Genomic DNA, 14,795 nt, shown 5'->3' on the forward strand with positions numbered 1-14,795 from the left:
AGCAAAACAACACCTTTCTTTTTTGCAGGAAAAATATACAGAGCAAAAAGGAGAATATGATACAATAGTTAGGCATTTTAGAACTATTAATATAAGATGTCAAATTCTACAAGAAGAGGCTAATAAGCCCACCGTAATTGAGCATAATTTACAAGAAAAAGAGGCTAATAAGCCCAACTTACTTGAGCATAATAGTGAATTTTCTCTTGAGCAAAAATCTAAAAATCCCTATTTTCTTCAAACTCTAGCTAGAGAAAGGTATAAGTTTTTACCAGTAGATGTTAAGAGTCACATAATTGAATTAGAATATGAGCAAAACACATCTCTTCAACTGTACATTCAATCTTTTCTTTTCAATTTAAAAAGTAATCCACATCCTGGCATCACCATTATTACCAAAAACTGTTCCCATTACACTATTTACTTAGCAAGGATTAACATGATTGAATATAGAGAATTGCATTTAGAGCATAAACAAAAAACAATCATAGTTACTCCAGCATTTTTAGCAAAATTTGGTTATCTAGAAAGTAGTAAGCATTTAGATTCATTCCCCGAAAAATTTAAAGAAATTATAAGTTTTTATCTGCCTCTCTGGAAAAATATAAAATTAGATTTCACTAGTATACCCCCAGAGTGGTTTAAAGATAGCATTTACCCAGATTTAGCACAACATAGGATTATTATTTCTTTTGATGAATTACTTAGTCCGGGAGAATCAGCACAAACAGGAATGCCTACTAAGCGAGACATTCAACAATACAGAGGAGCAATAATAGCCGAGCAACTTATTTAATGATGATCGTCTGACCCTCCTGTACAGTCCAAATTTATCAAGGTGTATTCAGAATCCACATCCAGGAGACCAGATGATATATATGAATACAGGATCAGCACTACAGGAGCAAAAGTTTTTGATGAAATCTACAATCAGATAGCAGAACAGATTACAGCAGAAGATAATGACAACTCATACTGGAATAGCTTAGGAGAAGAAGAGCTACACAACATAGATAACATGATGGATGCATGAAGACCACGTGAAGAATCCATCCAGCAGAATAGTCGCCAAACTATTTGGCTCCATACGGCCAGTACAAAGCAACATATGAAAAGAAGAAACATTTTGGTTTCATCCGGCTAGCAGAAGCAGAAGGATTCCCTAGGAAATTTAGATATGAATAAGGGCATTATTGTCCAACCACTTTAATTTTGTCCTTCTTTATAAATACTGTACCCATTTTGGGTTTATTTATAAGTCTCCCATAAATAAAATTAGGGTCAACTTGCTCAGAAAGCAAACTGATATATGTTATCATAAATCAGTTAATATGAGAGACAACTACGTACTTTCTAATTGAAGGGCTTAGTACCAAGCTTCTTACACTAATTTCGCCATCGTTCTGAGAATTTTATCATCTGCAGCTTTTCAGAAAATATTTATAAGCCTATAAACATAACACAATCAAAAGATAGATAGCTTAACAATAAGGGCATGTTTACTATTCTAGAATCAGGATAAAGAGGAATCGGAGTATTTAGAAATCGGGTTAACATAACACAAAAAGTTTGCTTAACATGACACAATAAGTCTGCATCTCTCTCTGCTGTTCTATACTGCTAAACCATATTTCAGTACAAGGAGTTGAGCACAAACATTAAACTTAACATTGTTTTATACAATCACCAAGTTAAGAAAGGGATTTTTTTTTTATTTTAAGTTTTTCTATTTAAACCCCACACTTCTCTTTATTCACCCCTTATTCTAAGTTCACCACAACTTCTAATTCAAAATTTCAAAATTTCAAAGAAAATCCCATTTTCTTCCCAAACTACCTTTAAATACACACCTAGTAGAAAAAATAAAAATAAAAAACTCATCAACAACCTCACACCTCACAGCCCTACTATCTTGCCCCTCACTACTCTAAATTCACCTCAACCTCACATGGGAAAAACAATGTTGTCAAATGTGTAACATCATTATTTTATTATTATTATTATTAGGCAAACTTGTAGCAATGGTCCCTGGACTAAGCTCCAACTTTACTTTTCATCCTACACATTGCTAAATTGTTACCGTGATACTTTAATTATGCATCATGTTTCAGAAACAGTCCTTGCCGTCATCTCTGTCAAATTTTTCGTTTAATTTAAAGGCATATTTGTCTTTTCAAGTGGTGGATTCAACATAGGCATGTCCATATCAGCAACATCTCAAATTTATGGCGCTAAACTTGAACCCTAATGCCATGTTAGCCATTTCTATTAATATTAAGGCATCTGCCAAAAAAACAAAATTACAGAGGGAGAGGAGAAAAAGGAGATGTTGCAGAGTTGTTGGAGCCGTAACAAATGGAAGCCTTGCAATTATGGGGGAGCTATTAAAAGACGGACTTCCTGGACTAATTCCAATCCTATGAGAAGATTTGAGGCTTGTGAGAATAATCGGGTAAGTCATTTTGTCTGGAATTTTGTGTTTTTTGGTCCATGGGTTTTAGATCTAATCCTGGATATGGAAAATTCTTCAGAAGAACAGAGGCAAAGGTCTTTATTGGGAGTGGGTGGACAAAGAGATATGCCCATGAGGAAAAAATTAGTGTTGTACTATACAATATATATATACACACTAGCTCCTTGGCACATGCGTGGTTTTTTTATTATTATTAGTATTATTTAGTATTAAAAAAGAGAACATGGGTAGTTATTATTTGATTTCATTTTTTATTTTTATTTTTTAAATATAAAAATATGAATTTACTATATTATCCTCATTTAATTAATAATTTCAATTCTTAATGTTTGAATTAACTAAGGGCATTTTCTGGTATTTTGAATGTTTCACCATTCTCTGCCTTTTGTTTTATATATATATATATATAATTAAAAACAAAATTAGATAATATGTCATACTTTTATGGAACATACTACCCATGTTATCTTTTATTAATTCTAAAAATAAAAAATAAAAAAAAACCAATTGGCACATGAAAATAAAATATAAAATATAAAATAAAACCAATTGGCTAGTATATAGATAAGTCCATGTGTTAATATATTAATTTAGAAGAAAAAAAAAAGATAAGTAAAATAAAGCTACAGCCTGCTGGATTTAGAAAAGGCAATAAAGATATTAATTCTTTTTGCCTTAAGTTTATTACAATAAAGGTAAGAAAACAAAAAAAAACAGAAACTTGCAGTTGTTTTAATCAAAACACTCCAAGTGAAACGACGTCGTTTCATTTAGAATTTTTTTTTTAAAACACTGCAATCGAAACGACGTCGTTTCATTACAATAAACCTAAAAAGAAAATACGCGAGTCGTCTTCCTCGCAGAGTCGCAGCCAATTTGCATACTCGCAAAATTTCTTCAGGTTCAGAAGTGTCCAGATCTGGCACGGCTCGCTCCGCCTGGCCACGCCTTGCAACACCTCCTTACGCCTTCCCCGCGCTAAACGTGCAACTCTTGCCTTTAAAAACACTGGTTTCAATGACTATTCCTCAAACAAGGAACTTTGGGCTTCCATTCATGAACCTTATCAGATTAAAAGGAATTCCTATCCTGCAGCAGCTTCATTTAGAGGAGCAATTGCTTCGAACCTCGTCTGATAATTGGTGCATTATGAATGATGGAACAAAGGATCCTACTATTGTAATGGGTATTTCAGGGTAAGATGACTGACTAAGCTAATAGGTTGTACGTATTTCTTGGTCAATATTGAGTAATTTTCCGAATGATATGATAGTTTTCAATTGTTGTGTAGCATGTGTTGAGTATGTAGCACTGACAGAGTATTCTGGTTTTTCCATTCTCTTGGTTGTGGCTCTGTCTATTTATTTATCTATTTTTTGCATTGGAGATTGTAAAGGGTTCCGTTTATGTTCTGCATAGAAAACCTGCAGAGCTTCTTGAACTTGATTTGGTGTTACGAGATCAGATTCCTGTCATTAGAAGGTTTACCGGAGGTGGTACTGTTACTGTCGATCACAACACCGTCTTTGTTACTTTCATATGCAACGCGGATGCGGTTGCTGGCCTGCAACCATATCCTCGACCTATAATGTCCTGGAGTAGCCTTTTATACAGCAGAGTGTTTGAAGGGCGTGGTGATTTTCAACTTCGTGAAAATGGTACCTGAATGAACCTTGTGTAACATTATGTTCTACTATGGTGTCTGTTGTGCTCGGATGCATGCCCTAACAGCATACTTGGTCCCATCTGATTTTAGATTATGTATTTGGTAACCGCAAGTTTGGTGGGAATGCTCAATCTATTACCAAAACCCGGTGGATCCACCACACTTCCTTTCTATGGGACTATGAGGTTAGGAACATGGCATACCTCAGACTTCCAAAACGAATTCCTGAGTATCGATTGGTATGCTATTGACTTCGGGGCACTCTTTTAAGTTTTATGTGGTTCAATCTGTGAATTTCACAGCTTCAATAGTCTATTAGCGGATTACTTGTTATCAAGGCATATAGTTTGATGCCTGTGCTATCTATTTCCTTTGCAGGCAAGGGACCATTTGGAATTCATATGCTGCCTCAAGGACTACATCCCGAGATCGGTTTTTCTTGACAAAACTGTGGATGCACTTGGAACCCAATTTTCCGTGAGATCCGAGCAGTTGGATGCCTTTGAAGCTACCTCAAACACAAACTTTGTACCCTCAACTAGGCTGTTGACAAGGCAGGAATTGGAGGAAGCGGCTTTTGGCTCTCATGCTGAGAGCACTCTCTCTCAATCATTGTCATTGTAATGAATGTTATAATTTTTTTTGTTAGTCCAATTTTGTCAATGAATGTTATAAATTTTTTGGATAATCAATAAAATGTAAGTCCAATTTGAACATGATTATAGTAACCAACCTCTACAAAGAGAAAGGAAGACTAATTCCTATATTGATTGTTAATTTGCAATAGGCCACCTTTGCCTCTGTGACTCGACCACCCACACCACACCCCTCTCCTCCTCACCCCAAAAACCATGTTAACCGCAAATAAAGCCATGTAGGCTTTCTTGGTGGAGAAGCTCCTCACAATCCCAGCCCAAGAATTTTTTTTTGTTCCTTTTGTCTTCGGTGTAAAAACCTCATGCCCATTGTCCAATACTGCAAACTCACAAAGCGCACCGTTCATTACTCCTCTCTCTCTCTCTCTCTCTCTGTCTGACACACTCTGTTTCTCTTCCTGCGCAGTAATTTTCTGCTGGTTGGTTCTGCTCATTTTAACGACCGAAATCACAGCTTGACCCGTCGTGTGCAAATCTGTAAGCTTCAATCGCACAGCCATTTCTTTCCCTCCATCCTTCTTTGCTATTACTCGTTCTGGGTTGGTTCCCCTGTTTGCCTTATTGAATTGCCGTTTTCCCGTATGCATATAAATATATAGATTTTGTTTTCTTTCTTCGTTGATATTTCTCATTTGAGTCCTACTCTTTTGCTGGTGTTTGTAAAGATTTTGTTTTTCTTTCATTTTATATCAACTTTCAAAAGTTGTTCAATTCTTTTTCATGTTTTCCTAAGTGGGCGTTGTAGAATTTTGTTTTTCTTCGTTCAGGTGATTATTTCCCTTCTGGGATTTAAGGCTTCGTTCATATTCGTAGGATTGTCTGCTTTTATGATAAATAGGCTCTGTTTTTCTGCAGAAAAATTAAAAAGAAGGTGGCCGACATTAATCAGTGCCAACCAAAACTGGATGGTTATTTTCATTTCCCAGTCTGTATTTGTAGGCAGCTTCAATCAATCTTCTTTGTTCATTATCGGGGTAAATTTTTTAATTTTGAACTTTTAAATATGTGCTTGTCAAGTTCCGGTGCGTGGGATGAAGGCTTCATTTGGAGAAGTGTTTTTTTTGTGTAACTAAAGTGAGTCAAGGCGCATTTAAACAAGAAACAAGACCTGTTTTTTTCCTTCTTTTGTTTTTGCTAAAGTAAGCTCTTTCATGCCATTGAGAAATTTTCACAGTTGGCGTTTCATAAAGCTTTGGCACGGTTTGCTTATTGGATTGCAGGATGGGAAGGGTGAAGTTAAAGATAAAGAAATTGGAGAGCAGCGGTAACCGGCAGGTTACGTTTTCGAAAAGGAGAAATGGAATCTTGAAGAAAGCAAAGGAGTTATCAATACTATGTGATGTAGATATTGTCCTTCTCATGTTTTCCCCGACTGGAAGGCCTACATTACTCCAAGGGGAGCGCAGGTATCGTAACCCGAAAGTTTGCCGTCATACTTTGTTTTGATGATGATGTTTTAGTGATACATTGGCATTTTGTCATGACTTTGAGGACAACCCAACATAACAAAACTAGAATCAGGCTGAAATGTGGGGTTGAGAGTTTCTCCATATCTTATGTTGATATAGTTTCTTTGTTTTTTTGACTTTGTCAGTAATGTCGAAGAGATTATTTCAAAGTTTGCCCAATTAACTCCACAGGAGAGGGCAAAGAGGTAGTAAAGTACTTGCAATTAAAAAATTTCGTTCTCATTTTCTAGCTTGATTGAATTTGGAGGGCATTACAGCTAACTGCATTTCCATTTGATTGGAACAGGAAATTGGAGAGCCTTGAAGTAAGACTGTCGATAATAGCATTTCAAATGGGAACATTTTTTTTTCCTCTCTCTTGCTTTTGTTGTATTGAACAAAATGTAACTGCTGTCACTCTTGCATTTTGGTGTTCTTTTTGAGGATATAGGCACTGAAGAAAACTTTTAAGAAGTTAGACCATGATGTAAATGTACAAGAATTCATGAGTTCAAGGTATGTGATTGTGTTCATCAGATTTGTCATTTCCTTTTAGTAAAATCTGTGGGAATATTTGATGCGGCCCTTTTATAATGTTTTTTTTTCCCCTTCTGTTTCTTGCAGCACTCAGACAGTTCAGGTATGTATCCTTTACTAGCATTACCAATTGTAATTTTTTTTTTTCAATTATTATTCATGACAACTAATGTTTTGTGACAAATTGCTATCGGCAGGATCTGACTACTCAAGTAAGGGTATTGCAAGCCCAACTTACAGAAATACATAAGAGACTGAGGTGCACCTTTGGAGTTTTTGGTTGTTAAAGTATTGCTTTTTTCTTTTTGGACTTGGTGGTCATCTTACTAGCATTATACCATTGTGTCTATTCTATATAAGGCCATTTCAAGGTATAAAGTTGATATTTAACCAAAGAAAGAAAGAGATCAAGTTGTTTGCGAGTTTAGGGATTTACTAACGAATTTTGGAATCAATTTGGGTCATATTTGTGACTTTCATGTTATATGTTGTGTCATTTGTTTTGAAATTTTTTGTGCCTCGGCTTCTATCAGAAATTTAAAACTTTCATTCTGGCTGTTTTTTAGTACCAACCAAGATGAAGTATAAAAAATCTATGGGTGAATTGTCTTGTGTGTTCTTGGTAATATCATTTTTGTTTGGACCTGGTTTCCTTATTCAGGTTGCCACTAGAACAACTTAAATTTACAAGTGAAAAATCACAATCTATATATGAAACTATGTATTGATCAGTAAGGTATGCTATAAAGCATTCATATGATAGTTTAAGCTCTTGTCACTTTTTCAGCTTTTGGTGTAACCCAGATAAGGTTGACAATCTGGAACATCTAAGCCAGATGGAAGACATGCTTAAGGAATCAATCAACCGAACGCGTCTACACAAGGTATCATTTTGTTTTTCATGTTACTGCGGAAGAAAAAATAACTAGAGTTTATGGTTTCGTTTACCAAATAACTGTAAATTGATGATGAAATATGAACAGTGATAATATCATCAAATATATGGGTTTGGTTGGTTTTGGTGTCATGGTGAGTTTAGTTTAAGGTGCACGGACTCACCCGAGCCACCTTAAAAATGTTAAGCCAGAGGATGGACACTGCTATTTTGTTTATCCGCCTTAATAGATCCTCATTAGTGATTGACTATTGAATTGATACTAATATACTGGATACTTCTCTTGTTAGGAAAATTTGGGAAAACATCAACTAACGTCACTAAATTGCTCAAGCCAGGTACTAAATGCTTTAGCTGATGAAGAATGCTCTCTCTCTCTCTCTCTCTCTCTCTCTCATGGACAAAATCTGAAGATTGACTTTTCTTGCATCGCAGTTTCAAAATGGAATGCCTTCATCTTTATTAGTGGGTGGTATGCCAGAAGCTCAACCTTTAACTTGGCTTCTCAATAATGACAATCAACACATGATATTACCCAATGAGTCGAACTATCTGCCACATAGGTTAGTCTACTGCTGTTATGCATCTACCATTGCTTCCCCAAAAGAGCCCAATGCCTGAGAACTTTCTTTCTGATAGATTACTTATGCTATGATCCTCTACTTTATACAATATAGATGATTAGATTTGTTGAAAGCATTGTTATAGCTGAACAAAATTTGTTTTCTTATTGGCTCTCTCTATAGAGATGTAGATGTGGAGTGCTCTACAAATGCCTCAGTTTCACAATATACTAGTTACTTTGGCACTGGCGCTAGTACTAGCACTGGCAAACAATCTGAGGTTGGTGATCCAGTACAACTAGATAATATGGGACAAATTCCTAATATGGAAGGAGGTGGTGGCTTGAATGAGTTTGACATAAATGCTTGTTTAAGTACAGAACCTGGCCAGCAATATGTGTATCCATCATATTGTAGTTCCAATGTGGATGATAAGACATTGAAGCCTGAGATGGAAATGAACTTACCTACAAATCCGGTGGGTTATCAAGTAAGTAGCGACTTTGAACTGCCTAGATCGATGTATGACAATGAGCATCATGCTTGGCTTTCTTCAACTGGGCCAAGCGGCATTGCTGTGTACAAGGAGAATACTTACCAGCAGGTGACCATTCTTTGATTGATTTTAATCACACTGTTTTCCGAAGCTTAGAAGCAGGTGTCAAATATAATGAAGTGAATAACGGTCTTTGTATTTCATCATTCCATTGATGCCTTGTGGCTCTATGTTTGCTTTTGTTCTCTTGTAGCAACCAAACGTGGGATTGTAGCTGAAAAAAATCATGAAAGGATTTACAGGCATCACACACCGACCAGACAATGTGAAACGGTCAGAGTTGTCCAAGAGAGGTATTGATGTCCCTTAGCCAGTTGGGGCTTAGATTGAACCTGTATATATACTGTACAAGACATATAGGATCATTGTTCATCTGTATATTAACTGTTTTGGTTCTCTCAACTCAACAAAGTTGTAACATGGTTGGGTTGGGTTCCTGAATTCAGAGCATTCCACATTGTAAATTATTACTGATAGAAAATGAAATCAAAATTATATCTTGAGCTACTTTGTGATTTATATCAGCCCACTGCAACAGTAGATTTCATATCAGCAATTAATTAATTAGTGTAGATGTAATGAGAAAGATAATATTAATGCCACCATGGTTCCTGTACACTGGTAAAACCTTTGTCTACTACATTGATGCTCACCATCTCACTCAAATACCATTAAATCATTGTTACAAAATAAATGAAACATGCTTTTCCACTTCTCTTTTAACAGATCTAGTAGCCTCTTAGTGTTTGGACAATGGTGTTGTGCCATGGGTCTGAGAGGTGCTGCAAGAGGTTGTCAAATGGTCCTTTTCCAGTCACATTGTGTTGAACCACAAAACCTAGGAATGCCAACATTGCCAGTCTCCCTGCACACACATTTCAAACAACACATAAGAGTCCATTTCAAACATAAGCATTTCAAAGCCTTTTCAAGCAAAATTGAAGTGAATTTTTGAACACATACCATTGGCAATTTCCTTCTCCTTGGCCTCAAGAGTGGGTGCAAAGTTGAGGGGGTTGAAGATGCCACCTGGGTAACCCACCTCATTTGGAGGCAAGCTGTATTGCTTGAAGATGGGGTCTTGGTTCACACTTCCTGGGTTCTTGATGTCTTGCCACCGTCTGATCTCGACGTAGTGAAACAAGATGAACTCAATCACGAAAAGGGTAGATGAAGATGCAAAGTACTCAGCCTTGCCAGCATCATACCATTTAGGAACATTAAGGATCCCAATGCTTGTGAACACTTCAGGCAACAGCATCCCAACAACACCCAACATTGCCCATCTGCCATTCACGAGCTCAGCTTGGACATACCATCTGAGGTTCTCTGGGTCCTCAGCAAGTCCCAGAGGATCAAATCCATTGTCACCAGGAAGACTGGCCACAGAAAAGAAAACACATCTCAGCCAATCTATGATATTTCTCAAATTTTCAGTCTACTTGTATCACAAGGCAGAGCAAAATGAAACATTCAATGTTATATGAGTGTGAATGAGAAATTCTAAACATACCTGCCAGTGAGGTAGCCTGGTGAGGCCAAGCCTGGCAACCACTCACCCTTCTTGGCTTCAACTTTAAAAGAAGTAGCAGATGGAGAAGCCATGGGCCTAATGAGAGACACTTCCCTATTTAATTTAGTAGAAGAAGACCCAGTAAGGAACCTGGATTTCGAGTTGATGCATGGCCTGAAAACAGCCGCTGAGGCCTGTGTTGTGACTGTTGCCATATTTTCCCACCTGAATTTTGGTCAAGAAAATGGAGTTTCAGGTGGAGGAGGAGACTATTAGATGATGGTATGGTGCTAAATGGAAATGTAAATGTGTAATATGAGTCCATGGCTCTTGTATATTTGATGTCAAATTGTCAATGAGAGTCTTGTGGTGGTTGTTCTTTGGTGGAACTTGATCGTTGGTTTGCAAAGATTTTTGGGGTCCAACGGTGAGGATGAATTTGAGGCTATAGATTAGCCAATGGGAACTCTTGAGCCTTATCGTTTTATCTCTAGCGTTGTATCCACAAATCTATATCTTTGTCGTTGTTGGCTTAAAATGATGTTGTAGGGTCCGCTTTTTGGCCACGTAGGAAGATTTTTTCTTTTAACAGGATATGGATATGATGATTAGAATCTCCTTCCACGTGGAATCTATGGAAACCTATAGTTGCATGACAAGTGGCTGGCTTAAACTACCTCTTAGGCTTAGCAATTGAGGTGAGTGTGTTAAATTCACAAAGAAAGTGCTCAGGCTGAGCAAAAGGTTTTGTAACCTATACTTGGCATTCAATCAAAGACCATTTTTTCTCACTTTGGAGGCCAATTTCATGGTACCCCAAAACCCTGATGAGCCTCCCAACTCAAATATAGGATCCCTGTCTGGTTAAGGCAACAAGTATTGTAAACATCATTTGCCAAGTTGGGGCAACTGAAAAATGCATATTTACTTACCCCTTTGATTTGATCTAATTATTTTGGAAATGTACAATATTATTATTAGGCAACAGGGTGGGCCGGCAGTGACAGAAATTTCATCCTAAGAGAAATAGATCCTGGGCTTGTTTTAACCTCCCAAACCCATTTGCCCACGTCAAAATCCACATCTACTCAGAATTTGGGCTTTAGCCCAATTCTTCATGGATATTAAAGAGAGGGGTTACAGATTCTTGGCCCAAGATTATCAATTATGACAAGTTTAGTTTTAGACTTACGCCCATATTACATTAGAGCATTCACAACGGGCTTTCTAAATCACCTTCTAAAATAGAGAGTTTTATAGAGCTCTTAAATCTGAGGAGAGAGAAATGACTCCTAATGGCTCTCTATAATTTAATACTACTTTATTTAATGAGTATTTCAAACCTTTATTTCATGTTAATTATTTTTTATTTTATTTTTTTAATATAGATGGACCAATCAAAAAAGAGTTATACCATTTATAACTCTCCAAATTATGGAGTATGGTTGGAGTTGAATTTTTTTAGAGAGCTCCTTAAATAGTTTTCTTATATTTTTAGCTAAGACATAGAGAGCATCATTGTGGATGCTCTTAGTCTTATTAGCGTGAGCCTGTAACTAAGCATGACATTAAAGTGATTAATTGTTTGATTGAAATATTCTCAAATAAGGCATAGTGGTCCTGACTCTTGGGCTGCTCACCTTGAGTGAAGTCGCACAAGCACACCCCTACCCTCGGGTTAGTAAGGCCCCCCAACCACAAAGGGTGGGTGCAGCAAACCAGAAAATTATATTAGTCTTAATTATGAAGCAGGAATTTCAACTTCAGATTAAATGAGAATGGTGATTAATTAAAAGAAAACATCTACACTCATAGATAGATAGATGAATGAAAATTTTGGGCAACTCTTCATGAGGAAGATTTTATTCACCAAACCATACAAGTAATTCAAAATAAAACTGCGTTACAATGAAATTAAACCAAAGCAAACTTAACCTAACAAAAAAGTGGCGGGTGGTTTATGCCCACCGCTGCCAAATCTCTCTCTCTTTCTTTGCCTGCCTTTCCCAAAAAGAAAGCAGAACAAAGCACAATGACCACATAACCCTTTAATTTTTAAATGATAAAATGGCCATCTTAAAATAATAAGCCCTTTTTTCCCATTTCGACTCTAAAACTAACTCTAGACAGTGTGACACCACCAACATGGCGGTTTTAACTTGTTAAGTTTTGTGTTGTTTCAGAATTGTACGCCGCTGAATGTCTGGCCAAATGACCAGCCGGCAGGAGCAACGTTGTTGGCGACGACGGTGCGGCCGTCGCTGGTGGTGACCTTGAAGGAGAGGCTCTGGCCATTCAGATAAGAGTTGCTCTGCCAATTCTGCCCCCAGTTCCTAGACATGGTTTGCCAACCAGTTTTTGACCCTTTGATGGAAACTGCATGAACATCTCCGGCACCTCCGACGTTTGTGATCAGTATCAGATTGAAGTATGAGTGGCCGTTGATTGTGAATCTTATGCCTCCCTTCTTTATGCATGGGACCCTACAAAAAAATAGACATTGAAAAAAGAAAAGTAATCAGTCTTGGCAATTGAGGGGTAGTTTTGGAAATTTAAAAAACTAGAAAAGCTGATGATATAAAAGATAAATTAAAAGCTGATGATTTAAAAGATAAATTGAAAGCTGATGTATATTTGGGGGTTGGGGGATCTGGCATGGATTGGCAAATGCCCTTTAATCACTTTAGCTGCAAGACCCTTGCCTTATATTATATCGCCTATCCCCGTTTCATTGCCCCATTTTAAAACTTGCCATTTAAATGTGGAGAAACTAAAACCACTATAAATTATAAATTTGTTTTACTGAATTACAAAAAAAACCCTGTTACTAGGGTGGAGTGAAAGGAAACATAAACATAAACATAAACAAAAATTATGACAAAAAAACAAAAACAAATGAGGCATGAGACCTGAAATTCATACCTTCGGTAAGACACAGGCACAATCCCAGCTCTGTATTGAGCAATCCGCTGGAAGACTGGCTGGGCAAGATCAAAATGTTGCTGTGGAGGGTTGCACCAACCGCCTGCATTGTTGGGGAGGGCATTGTTTGGAGGGCAGAAGTTGGTGGCTGTGACGAAAATTGAGCCTGGAAGACACCATTTTGGATCACTAGCACACCTAATCTCAAAGCAAGCCCCGCAGCTTAGGCCATTGTTGAACAGGGCAGTGCTCAGAGCTGCTGTGTTGGTTCCATACCCTTGGCTATACAGGTTGCCATATCCACAAGCCCCACCTGCAATTTGGGCATCAAAAATTAATTCATGGGTGGGTACTCAGAAAAATTACTTAACCAATTGGTTTTCAGGAGCTTTTATGCTTACCCATTGTGCCAGAGGCATCACCTCCTCCATAGAAAGTGGCATGCGCATTAACCCAGCCCCCATCAGAGCCATAAGCAGAGGAGCTCAGAGAAAGAAGAAGAAAACCAACCAAGACAAGCCTAAGAACTGCCATGTTTTGAAGCAGAGGCAGACCTTTTGGAAGTTTGAGAAAGAGAGCAAATGAAGAAAGAGAAAGAAGGGAAAGAGGAGCAGAGGAGGGCTGGGAGTTGTGAGGAGAAGTGGAGGAGAGTGGGGGGGATAAATAGATGGTGGGAGGAGGGGAGGAGAAACAGAGCTTTGTTTGCTTAGGCAGACGTCACAGCAACTAACTGACACTAAACTTTTGAGGTGTGGGGACCTTAAACCGCCATGTGTAAGAGGTTTAGTGTATGTGTCTGAGGAACCAAAGCACACTTCTTTGAAACCACGTGGTTTTGGAACTACTCTCTGTGTGTTTGGTAACTTCTTCTGTAAAATTCATACAGATTCAACGATTGAAGTTGAAGTATTATTAAGGTTCAAGCCCCCAGACTGGTTTTGCAATTTGCATTCAAAATTGGTTAGCTACATATATCTTCCATGCCCACTAGAACCACTTAATTGTGTCTGTTATTTACTACAATTGCAGCTCAGAATCATTTGGCCAGAGTCTGCCTTTTACTCTGTTTTTTTAGCAGCTTCAGCCTCTTCTGCAAGATTAAAAAAATGCACATGCATATTCAGATTGGTCCCGTGAATGTCCAGTCAAAAAGGGTAATGCGGCTATAGTTACTTTGGAAAATCTACGACCTATAAAGTTTTCCAGAATTTCTAAATTATCTTTCAATATATGTCCAAATGAATGCATGTGGAAACTACCAATAAAGTACACTAAAGTCTCTTCTTTTTACTTTTTTTTTTTTTTTGTGTCAAAAGTCGGAAGGAGGAGGGGGATTTACTCATACACACTGACCACGATCAGTAGCTAGCCTACCTAGGAATGCCTAAGGCTTCAGCAGTGGCATTGAAATGTTGGTATTTATCATGGAATTTTTGGGTAGATTCAATCTGGAAAATTACATGATATCTTTAAACCGACAAATTGCCAAATCAAACATGGTAGGGCTGTTGAGTGTTGACCAATATTTTACAGGTCCTTGTCTTCAAATACATTAGAAACTTTGAC

General features: G+C 37.5%; 3 protein-coding genes across 7 annotated transcripts; 1 reads left to right on the forward strand and 2 right to left on the reverse strand.

The window, feature by feature from the left end:
- Positions 1-3,348: 3,348 nt before the first annotated feature.
- On the forward strand, positions 3,349-9,301 carry AGL65 (AGAMOUS-like 65). 5 transcript variants are annotated; one of them, XM_089055891.1, is made up of 15 exons: positions 3,349-3,669; positions 3,893-4,131; positions 4,230-4,378; positions 4,518-4,759; positions 6,016-6,201; positions 6,390-6,449; positions 6,551-6,569; positions 6,695-6,759; positions 6,868-6,883; positions 6,978-7,039; positions 7,568-7,664; positions 7,966-8,013; positions 8,111-8,238; positions 8,422-8,842; positions 8,988-9,301. In XM_089055891.1, the coding sequence occupies exons 1-15, from the start codon at positions 3,491-3,493 to the stop codon at positions 9,006-9,008; spliced, it is 1,932 nt and encodes a 643-aa protein (XP_088912017.1). In that variant the 5' UTR covers positions 3,349-3,490; the 3' UTR covers positions 9,009-9,301. The 5 variants fall into 5 exon arrangements, with proteins under 5 accessions (XP_088912017.1, XP_088912018.1, XP_088912020.1 ...); XM_089055892.1 differs by lacking the exon at positions 8,988-9,301 and having other exon boundaries at positions 8,422-8,518; positions 8,619-8,814; XM_089055894.1 differs by lacking the exons at positions 3,349-3,669; positions 3,893-4,131; positions 4,230-4,378; positions 4,518-4,759 and adding exons at positions 5,068-5,086; positions 5,202-5,272.
- Positions 9,302-9,364: 63 nt separating this feature from the next.
- LHCA4 (light-harvesting chlorophyll-protein complex I subunit A4) lies at positions 9,365-10,620 on the reverse strand. The gene is made up of 3 exons (XM_089055895.1): positions 10,308-10,620; positions 9,758-10,173; positions 9,365-9,659 (listed from the first exon to the last, which is right to left on the reverse strand). The coding sequence occupies exons 1-3, from the start codon at positions 10,520-10,522 to the stop codon at positions 9,523-9,525; spliced, it is 768 nt and encodes a 255-aa protein (XP_088912021.1). The 5' UTR covers positions 10,523-10,620; the 3' UTR covers positions 9,365-9,522.
- A 1,515-nt stretch (positions 10,621-12,135) lies between these two features.
- Positions 12,136-13,889, reverse strand: LOC103338493 (expansin-A1-like). The gene is made up of 3 exons (XM_008241704.3): positions 13,631-13,889; positions 13,230-13,542; positions 12,136-12,790 (listed from the first exon to the last, which is right to left on the reverse strand). Exons 1-3 carry the CDS (start codon positions 13,761-13,763, stop codon positions 12,487-12,489), a joined length of 750 nt encoding a protein of 249 aa, XP_008239926.1. The 5' UTR covers positions 13,764-13,889; the 3' UTR covers positions 12,136-12,486.
- Positions 13,890-14,795: the final 906 nt, after the last annotated feature.

The sequence above is a fragment of the Prunus mume genome, linkage group LG7 (genome assembly GCF_029339155.1).
Source record: "Prunus mume cultivar Tortuosa linkage group LG7, ASM2933915v1, whole genome shotgun sequence".
Classification (NCBI taxonomy): domain Eukaryota; kingdom Viridiplantae; phylum Streptophyta; class Magnoliopsida; order Rosales; family Rosaceae; genus Prunus; species Prunus mume.